The sequence below is a fragment of the Malaclemys terrapin genome, chromosome 3 (genome assembly GCF_027887155.1).
Source record: "Malaclemys terrapin pileata isolate rMalTer1 chromosome 3, rMalTer1.hap1, whole genome shotgun sequence".
NCBI classification, from domain to species: domain Eukaryota; kingdom Metazoa; phylum Chordata; order Testudines; family Emydidae; genus Malaclemys; species Malaclemys terrapin.
The window spans coordinates 76,930,296-76,941,028 of NC_071507.1; the positions used below are offsets into that span (position 1 = coordinate 76,930,296).

The 10,733-nt window shown below is 38.5% G+C and overlaps 1 protein-coding gene across 1 annotated transcript in view; it reads left to right on the forward strand.

Annotated features, from left to right (window-relative positions):
- Positions 1-10,088, forward strand: part of ARID4B (AT-rich interaction domain 4B) — a 147,893-nt gene extending 137,805 nt beyond the window's left edge. The window contains exons 22-24 of the mRNA XM_054021294.1: positions 2,028-2,243; positions 5,095-5,241; positions 8,329-10,088. Coding sequence (XP_053877269.1) covers positions 2,028-2,243; positions 5,095-5,241; positions 8,329-8,459 — 494 coding nt within the window. The 3' untranslated portion in view covers positions 8,460-10,088. The remainder of the gene's footprint in view (positions 1-2,027; positions 2,244-5,094; positions 5,242-8,328) is intronic.
- The last annotated feature ends 645 nt before the right edge of the window (positions 10,089-10,733 follow it).

Here is a 10,733-nt window from a genome sequence, read left to right on the forward strand (position 1 = left end):
TACATCTGACTTTTAAAGTAAACCAAATAAAAAATGAAGAGGTAACATTAGGATGTCCTCATAAGTAGATGTTAATTAATGAATATGTAGATCATTTTCCTGCCTGCACTATGGAACTAGACATTTGCTCTGCATTATCCTCTAATGGAGGCTACATCTTTACTGAATGTACTCTAAAGTATTGTTTGTGATGTTACCTGAACAATTCTGAGGTGAAGTTCACTCTTCCCTACACAAGTCCCATGTAGTCAGTTTTTGTGCAGGACTTTCAGCGGCAGAAGTTTGACTTTTATTTTTTCACACATAATCCACTACCTACCCATTTACTTACCTTAAGGGCAGGTCATGTGTAACCTTAGATTTATATGTTCCCCCTTAGTAATTTAAAAATAACAAATAAAGCCAAACTGAATTCTTTACGGTTTGAGCCTGAAGGACGGTTACAGATAATTTAATTTAGTGGAGGACTGTGAATGATTCAGTAAGTGATAAAATTAAAAACTTTATTTAATATAAAATATTTAAGCAAACAGGCATTACAACAGGGGTGGGCAAACTACGGCCTGCGAGCCGGATCTGGACCATCAGGGCTTTGGATCCAGCCCACAGGATTGCCACCCGTGTGGCGCCACTCCCAGAAGCAGCCGGCACCACGTCCCTGCGGCTCCGGGGGAAGGGGAGCACAGGGCTCTGTGCGCTGCCCTTGCCTGCAGGCACCGCCCCCCACAGCTACCATTGTCCGGGAATGGGGAACCGCAGCCAATGGGAGCTTCAGAGAAGGTACCCAAAGGCAAGGGCAGCGCATGGAGCCCTCTGCTCCCCCTCCCCCAGGGGCCGCAAGGACGGGGTGCTGGCTGCTTCCGGGAGCAGCATGGGGCCAAGGCAGACAGGCAGGGAGCGAGCCTGCCCTGGCCCTGGTGTGCACCGCTGCCACCTTGGAGCTGCTCCAGGTAAGCAGCGCCGGGCCAGAGCCCGCACCGTGAACTCCTCCTATATCCCACACTCCCTGCCCTGAGCCCCCTGCCAGCATCCCAACCCCATGCTGCACCCCCACCCCAACCCCCTGCCCTGAGTCCCACCCCAACCCCCTGCCCTGAGCCCCTTTCCGCACTCCGCATCCCCTCCTGCACCCTAACCCCCTGTCCTGAGTCCCCTCGTACACCCCGCCCCCCTCCTCTGCCCCAACCCCTTGCCGTGAGCCCCTTGCTGCACACTGCACCCACTCCCTCCTGCACCCCAAACCCCTGCCCCAGCCCTACATTCAGGGCCCTGCATGCAATTTCCCCTCCAGATTTGGCCCTCGGGCCAAAAAGTTTGCCCAGCCCTGCATTACAGTATAATCTATACTGCATTTATACTCACATTCGAAGAGGAAACGATGCATTATGGGGTGCTCAATACCTAAATGACAAGAATGGGCATAATCCTTTCTCTAACGGTACCTTGGTGGTGGATGCGTGTACCTAATCTAAAATTAGCGTGCTACCCTTTTTATAATCAATTATAATAATGCTCCTTAATTAATTAACATTAAATTTACTTTTTTACCATAATTAATATCTGCATAAATGCCATAGCAATATCTATTAATATAAATAGCATTTTCCAAAACATTAACATTATTTAAAACACTTGTAGAAACCAGCTAGGACCAAACATATTTGCAATATGACCTGGGGTTGTCCTAACTTATCTTCAGCTTGCTTCTAAATTATCTTGATTCATTTTATTCATATTTTACCAGACCTCGCTTGACTATTTTCAAACCTAGATTTTTGGGCCTACTTACAAATCAATATTTCTATATAAAAATAAGCAAGCACCACCTGTATAGGCAACACATGGGGTTGCAATTCAAATCCTACTGCCCACTCTGTACCTCCCTCTCTTCACCGGGGATGCATTTTACCCTTTCTATATTGAAAAAGAGGTATAACCCCTTTTCTGATATTTGGAACCAGCACTTGAGGAGTTAGTGATTTGATTAATAAAATAAAACTATATTGTGTATTTTTGTATTTCTTCAGCAAACAGCAGTGATAGTGAAGAACTTTCTGCTGGTGAAAGTATGACCAAGTCTCAGCCAGCAAAATCAGTTTCCACTGGAATGAAGTCTCACCATACCAAATCACCTGCAAGAACACAATCTCCAGGAAAATGTGGGAAAAACGGAGAGAAGGAATCTGATCTCAAGGAACAGAATAATCGTTTGCCTAAAGTTTATAAATGGAGTTTTCAAATGTGTAAGTGCCTTTTTTTAAACTGGATCTAGTTTGTTCCTGAAGTAAGAAATAGTAAATAAAGTACTAAAGTATTTTCTTTCAGAATTACTTTCAGTCCTAACATTACTGAATTTAGTTATCTTTCTCTAAGATTAACTTTTAATTCTTTTTGGGTGAAGCTTACTGTGATCAAAATGCAGAAAGTCCACCCCTGTGCACTTCCTTATATACCACTTATTTTTTTACACATAGGGTTTAAAGTCATTCTTAGGTTTTTGTGCACACTGTCCAGTACTGGTGTGAATGTCATACTTCTTATGTTTAAATTGACTTGTGTACCTTTTTTTCTTTTCCCCCCTGTGATGATCACTCAGAAGTTTCCCAGACTTGGTAGTCAGTCAGATTTCTTTGTGTTCCATTTTACCTTAGCAAAACTGGAACCAGAACAGATTTATATCCTGTTATAGCAGTAAACTTCTCCATTTTGTGCATTAGTCAGCTATTCTTGGATAACTTTGGTGTGTTGTGAGGCATGAAGTTGGAGTGAATGTGCTTTAATCCACATGAAAAATTCATCAGTAGCTGATTAATGCAGATCCTGCAGTGCCTTATTGGTACTAGAGAGTGACTTCATTTTAAATAATCCTTTTTTAGAAAATAATTTGGGAAGGAGGCAGTTAATGCAATACTATCCTTCCACTGGGGAAAAAAGGAGGGCAACAGAAAATACATGGGGAAAGGCTTCAACGCCTCTTCTTTAATGTAACAAACATATTTAAGACCCTTTTTCCCTCATCCTGTCCTCCATAAGTCCAGCTGCCCTTTCAGCAATAGTTTGTGGTCCAACAGCCATTTTCAGCTCTGATTCTATTGTAAACTCAGACTTTAGGTTTTTGTTGTAAAGTGAGAACTAGAAGTGGCTGTTGGGCTACAAGCTACTGCTGAAAGCATAGTGGGGCTTAAGGGGGATAGGAGAAAAAGGCAGCTTAAAAGTGAACTCACTCCCTTCTGACTTTTCTGCCAATCCTCCCCCTCCCTTATATTCCTAAAAATAGAACTGGGAAATTAGGAGCCTTTAAATCAACTTCCAATTCAGATCCCTCAGGCTTCATGTCTTCAACTTTATAGAAAGGCACTGCTTTCCTGCACACCCCGAAGTGGCTGTCAAGACTTTCCTCTTTTTGGTGATGAGGTCTCATTTGTATACCTTTGCATGGCTTTTACATCCATTTCAAGAGCTCCACTGGTTAAGTTAGAATGTCACTTTGGACAATTCAGAGCCAGGTGTTACGACTTTGATTTTAAAAGTCCAGATAATTAAGTCTTGGTCATGATCCTCTCCTCTCCCCCAAGCACACATTCATGAATAAAAAAAGAGCAGAGAATTCACCTACACACAGGGAATTCTTCACTTGCCATCTTCAGTCATTTTAAGGACCAGAGGATCTGACCCTAAACCCTTGGAGCCCAATCCTAAATCTGTGAGTAAAGCTCCAGAGTAAAGGAACTTTGCTTGCTGAAACTGTGAAGAAATTGAGAGGACAGAATCCACACACCCATCTCAAAGTCCTACAGCAAGATCCATTGCAACTTTGTGTTGGTATAGTGCCTAGCACAATGGGACCCCATTCTTGGTTGGTCCTTGGGCACTACTGTAAGAAACATGATTAAAAATAATTCCTTCATCACACCAAGGTCACATTCCACTTCTGCAGCTAATGGGAGAATAGCAGACATAGCTTTCTGTTCTCCTTCAGAAGTGTGTAACTATGTGGCTCTGTGCTGTGCTTTCATCCACCAATCATGCCCCTGCGCTACCCAAACTCCACGCACCAGTCTGCTCATATGAGATGTGCAGATTTCCCACACAGCTCCCATAAGGGTGATTTTTTTATTCCCTTCTTCCCTACCCTCCTGCACATCAGACACAGGGTAAGAGCTATTCTTTTTTGCACCTCAGGTGGCACAAAGAAGTTGAATTTTAACCATAACTGGTCAGCTGTGAATTTCCCTGGCAGAAGGGAACTCTCAGTGAAAGTAAAACCATCAGAGCCAGTGCCTGTTCCTACCAACATCCCAACATAAAATGCCAGGGGAAGGAGAGGCATATCGGGAGTAGATGGGGAAGGAGGAAGAGCTCTGTTATGCTACACTGATCCTCAGTTATTGTATGGTCCCTCACTTAGAGCAGCCCCTAGTATGCTCTAATTCACATTGGAGCCAGCACAGACTGTGCTACAGAATCATGAAGCCATAACTGTATGGCTCTCTGATGGCCATGCTACTCTCTTTGTCAGAGCTCTGCTTGTCCCGAGTTGAGACTCATGCCCACAGACTTTAAACTGTTTTTGACCCCATTTGTGCCCATCTAAGGATTCAGTTCTTGATATTTAATCATGGAAAATTTTTTATTAATCTTCATAAGCATAAAACAAAAAACCTTGTTTGTTTTCCCCCCGCCCTCAAAAATATTTGCCTGTCTGCCACTCGTGGTGTTTGAGGCAGAAAATCTGTATTGATAGATGTTTGCTCTGTTGTAGCCATGTGGTTCCAAGATATTAGAGACATAAGATGGGTGAGATAATATCTTTTAGTGAACCAATCACTGTTGGTGAAAGAGAGAAGCTTTCAAGCTACACAGAGCTAAAGAAGAGCTCCAATAAAATATATGACCTTACCCGCCTTGTCTCTCTATGGTGATAGATGGCAACTAAAGTTGCTATGATTTTTAGCTGCTTTGTCCTCTATCTTGATACTTTTCCGATACCCTCCCCGTAGGATCTGAACATCTCCCAAGTATTTACAACTAGAAAGTTTTATGGAAAGATCAATTCTATATTAATAATTAACTAAGGTGTTATTTAACTCACAGCTGACCTGGAAAATCTGACAAGTGCAGAGCGCATAACAATCCTACAAGAAAAACTGCAAGAAATCAGGAAACACTACCTGTCCTTAAAATCTGAGGTAGCTTCCATTGACCGAAGAAGAAAGCGCTTGAAGAAAAAGGAACGGGAAAGTAAGTACTTGAGGTTAAATTCTGTCCTCTGTTAGAGCCCTGCGGTAGGATTACCCATTGTAGCTGAGGAATTTGGTCCTTAGATATCTGCCAAAAACTTCAAATGCATATACCTGTTAATTTCCAACAAGTTAAATTAAAAGTCCAAAAGAATGTTTTTCTTGGGTTGATCTTTGTAACATGTGTAACATTTATGTTGCTATAAATGTTGGGTAACTCTTCATGAAAAATTGTTTTTCCAGCATACCATACAAGTATGTTTGTCATTTTAATAGGTGCCAACAATAGAAACCATGATATGAGTTCCTTTTGTTTCACTACTAATGCAGCCTCTATTTTTTTTTTAAAGAATACTGTCAAGTTAAAAAAATCATACGTCTTGAAAGACAAATTTCCATCTTTGGCCTGACTCCAACAGCATTTAGGCAGAGGCTTAAATTTAACCACATAAATAAGTCACATTGACTCTGATTACTCATGTGCTTAAAGTTAAACGCTTGCTCACGTGCTTTACCAGAATGGGCTTTTTTTTAACAAGGACAGCTTAGTTTTGGGTTTTTTTAATTTCAGTTTTAGTTATCTAATGTACTTTTCATTATTTATCCTGCCTTTCTTACTCTTTTGCACCTTGTTCAGATAATGAAAATCTAATAAGGTTCATCTGTTTCTATTTCATATACTAGCACAGGACTGCTGTGTTTGTATTATAAAAACTAGGGGAACATTTAAGTGCAAAGTGGTTTTCACTGAAATTCATGAAAACATTTCTATTTAATATTAGGTTTATATAATCATTTAAAATACAAAACCTAAATGTTTGCACTTAAACTACTTGACAGTGCCACATGACACTGTTTCTCGTGATTTCAGTGCAGCATCTGAGAAGTGGCAAATTCATGCAATGTCCTGGGCTGGTATTCACGTTAATAGCATTTGTAAAATTGTCAGCAAAATGTTTGTATAGATATCTAGAAATTCTTCAAAAATTCAAGCAAAAATGATCCCACAAAAATACAATTCAGACATCCAACGTTTTTAGTCAACAGCACTGCATATGAAAAGAACATTTTCAGAGGGATGTATTCTATTTTATTCTCTAAGAGGATCTACATTTTTTGAAGAATTATAAAACTAACTTTTTCTAATAATTGCATGCAAAATTCAATATTACTAGCTTCATTTTCTTGACAAATAAGTATCATAATTTACTATAAAATCATTTATCATGATTCCATGATAAATTATAAAATATTAGCTCTCCATTAGCCACAGAGGCATTACTTAATGAACTACTTCAAAGGAACACCATCTTAAGTCACACTTCTCTCTGAAATGTTATACCTACTGTTGTTATAAATAATATCTATTATTACTGCTGAAAGATATTGGAGAGAAATAGTATTTTTCTCTATTCTTCATTCGTTCACTTTGTATGTTTGACAGCACAGTGAAGTCATAGAAATGTAAAGCTGGAAGCAGCAGGGGTAGGTTATCTTGTCCATCCCCCAGCACTGTGGCAGGACTAAATATACCTAGACTATCTCTGAGAAGGTGTTTGACGTCTTTTTAAAAATCTCCAATGATGGAGATTACATAACCTCCGCTGGGAAGTTAATCCAGATCTTAACTATCCTTATAGTGAGAACGTTTTCCCTAATATCTAACCTAAATGTCCCTTGCAGCAGATTATTTCTTGTTCAACCTTCAGTGGACATGGAGAACAATTGATTACAGTCTTCTTGGTACACACATTAACATATTTGAAGACTATCAGGTGCCCCCTCAAGTCTTCTTTTCTTAAGACTAAACATGCCCATTTTTTTTAACCTTCCTGATAGCTCAGCTTTTCTAAACCTTTTATCATTTTTGTTGCTCCCCTCTCTCCAGTTTGTCCACATCTTTCTTAAACCATAGCACCCAAAACTGGACAGAGTACTCCAGCTGAGGCCTCCCTAGTGCCAAGTAGAGTGGGACAATTGTCTCCTGTGTCTTATATGTGACTTTCCTCTTAATACACCCAAGAATGATATTAGCCTTTTTTACAGCTTCATCATGTTCTTATCCACTATAACTCCCAGATCCTTTTCAGCAGTACTACTGCCTAGCGAGTTATTCCCCATTTTGTAGTTGTGCATTTGATTTTTCCTTCCTAAGTATAGTACTTCGCATTTGTCATTACTGAATTTCATCTTGTTGATTCAAATCAGTTCTCCAATTTATCAAGGTCATTTTGAATTCTAATCCTGTCCTCCAAAGTGCTTGTAATGCTTCCCACCATGGTGTCATCTGCAAATTTTATAAGCACATTCTCCACTCCATTATCCAAGTCATTAATGAAAATATTGAATAGTATCAGGCCCAGGAGAGACCCCTGTAGGCAGGGCTGGCGCAACGCATTAGGTGACCTAGGCGGTTGCCTAGGGCACTGCGATTTGGGGGGCGGCGACTGCGGCAGTATTTCCGCGGCGGGACCTTCCGCCACCTAGGGCGGCGGAAAAGCTGGTGGCGCTCCTGTCTGTAGGACTCGACTAGATGTATCCTCCCAGTATAATAGTGAATCATTGATAACTACTCCCTGAATATGGTTTTTCAACCAGTTGTGTATCCACCTTATAGTGATAGTAATTTATAGTAATGTAGTACTGTATAATGGACCATACAGTCAGTTTCCTTGTTTGTCTTGGTCTTTCACACAACAAGAAGAAATTGTAAATAATTATTAATTAAAAAATGTGTAGTAGTTGTTGGAGTCAGTGGATACTGACCCTTCTTGTATGACAGGGTTAGAACTTTTTGTTAACCTCACACTAATGGCATATGACAAGAGCCACAAAATAAAATTAGCTTTTTATCTGCACTCCTCTTGTTATAACATGATGGGAAAATCACAAAAATTGGCAAGGGCACTTGAGAGCAGGTGAAACTATTTTTAATTCTTTTTATTATTTTAACTAGCTAGATTTTAAGTTGATGGTGTCTCTTTAATGTTTATTATCTGCTTTGAGGTTGCTAATGTACATGCAAAGTATTTTTTTTTATTTTATTTTAGTACATTTATTTAAACCTTTTTGTTTTTCTTTGTCATAGGTGCCGCTATTACATCATCTTCTTCTTCTTCACCTTCCTCCAATTCCATTACAGCTGCAGTTATGTTAACTTTAGCAGAACCATCTATGTCAAGTTCATCCCAAAATGGGATGTCAGTTGAGTGCAGGTGACAGCAGGACTTGCCAAAGCACTTTGCACTTAATGGCTGCTGAGGGCCACTTTTTTTTATACTGCACGGTGGCACAAAATTCAGACAAGCACTATTTTGTATTTAAAAATTGTTTCTTGACAAGCTAACTTTGCACTTAAGTGCACTTTTATGAAGAAAAAGTACAACAAACTGCTTTTCCTCAAGCAATAATTGTTTCCAACTTGTCTGGGAATTGTACGTCTAGTGACTCGAAGGCCTTCCACTGTGGCAAATGGAGAGGCTGTTCACTGCCTGTAGAGACAGTACAGTAAGCATACAGTTGTTGGATGGGCCTAATTGATGTGTTAAGGCTTACTGTACATGTATTCCCTGGTATTTTGTTAAAGCTGGAACATTTGATATTTTTCCATTTATTTATGACAAATATTGAACCTATTTTCATTTGTACAAACTAATTGTTTTTTAACTTTTAAGTCACCTCATAGTGGCTTTAATTGTATAAGTCAAGCACATGTATTAAATTCAAAACCTGCAGTTAATAGGATGTTTGACATCAGTCCTGATAACCAAATATGAAGATTCTCTTTTAAAAAGACTGACTAATGTTTACAGGTTTGAATTAGGCTAATAGGTTACTGTGGGTTTTAATAACCCATTAATTGGAATGGAACTACTGTACTTTGCCATTTTTCTATGAATCAGTATTTTTTTTAATTTTGATAAAATACATTATGACAAAAGGAAGAAAATGGCTATCAAACTGTATTAAATCTTAAACAATGTATAAAGATTGTATTTAGCCAGTTTAAAGTGTATATTTATTCATAATGGATTATAACAGTTATATTTTTGTGTTTTCTTGTAAATGTTTCTTTTCCCTTAAAGCAACAAATATTTCATTTGTAATGCTTATTTTATTACGAGCTGCAACAGAGAGGACTTCAAGAAGGAGAAAGCTGTGTTAATATAGTTTGTGGTTGCTGATATGAACACTGCCACAAAAGGATAGTTGTTTTTAATATAAATAGCTAGCTGAGTGTTAGACATAATTTTTTTTTAAATGCCTTGTACAAAATCCAAAACCAACTCAAAACTGTTTTCACATGTATTGATTTTATGTTGTATGAATCCCAAGCTTCTCTCCTGTTAATTATACATCTTTGTAAGACATTTGTATATTGCGGAAGTGTTCATTCAAGCTATTTAATACCTGGCACTGTTAATACACAGTACTTTATTGTACAGATTGTTTTACTGTTTTAATTGTAGTTCTGTGTACTTTTTTTGGCTGGGGGAAAAAGGGGCTGGCATGTTTTTCTTTGTTTTTTGGCAATACAACATGTAATTTCAAAAGGTTTTGTTTGTAGATGATAGAGTGTCAGAATCCTTTACTTTCGACTTTTCTAAGAAAAGCGTTTTCAGTCTTCGTAGTGTGTGCTTACGGTAACTGATTTTTTGAAAATGGTTTCAAAGTATTCAGATTTGTACAAGACTGTAAAAATTTGTTGACAAACATTGAAGGAAAAGCTTATAGAAAAAAAGCTATAAAATATATATTAGGTTCTGCAGACAATGGAGAATTATGTAATATATTGTACAAATGTAAGCAAAGGCCTCTGAAATAAAATGCCATAGTTTGTGAATCGCTGATTTTGTTTCTAACAATTTAATTAAGTAATTTTAGTGTGTTCATTTAAATGACACCAGACTGTAAGAATCAATTAAGCTAATTGTATTGGTTGTGTTGTAAGAAATAAATATATAAGGAATAATTTTGAGAAAAATATAGTGGACCAAATTCTCTTCTCAATTTGGCCGAAGTCATCCTATACAGAGCCATGCTACTGATTAATTTGGCAAATTGACATAAATGAGGTAGCATCAGTATAATTAAAGACTGAATTTGATCCACTTTAATTCAGTTAGTTTGAAAATGTGAAAGAAAAGATGCTTAAGGTATTTGCTGACCTCTAATATCTATTGGCCAAGTTCAGATGAGGTGAAAGCAGAACTCCAGTGAAATAACTGGAAATGCTCCTGCTTACCCCAGGTCTGAATTTGATCCTATGCATGCAGACTTCACTCATCTGATTAAAATGCTATTGTATGTGCAAACTGATACATTATCAATGAGGCTTTGTTAAATAACAAGTAATTAATATGCAGTTTAGCAAGACTTGACTATGTTAATTACTAGCATTCTGCCATCTGAGGCCCCGATCCTCCAAACACTTAGGCACATGCTTAACTTTAGGACCATGAGAAATCCCATTGATTTAAATGACTTAACTGA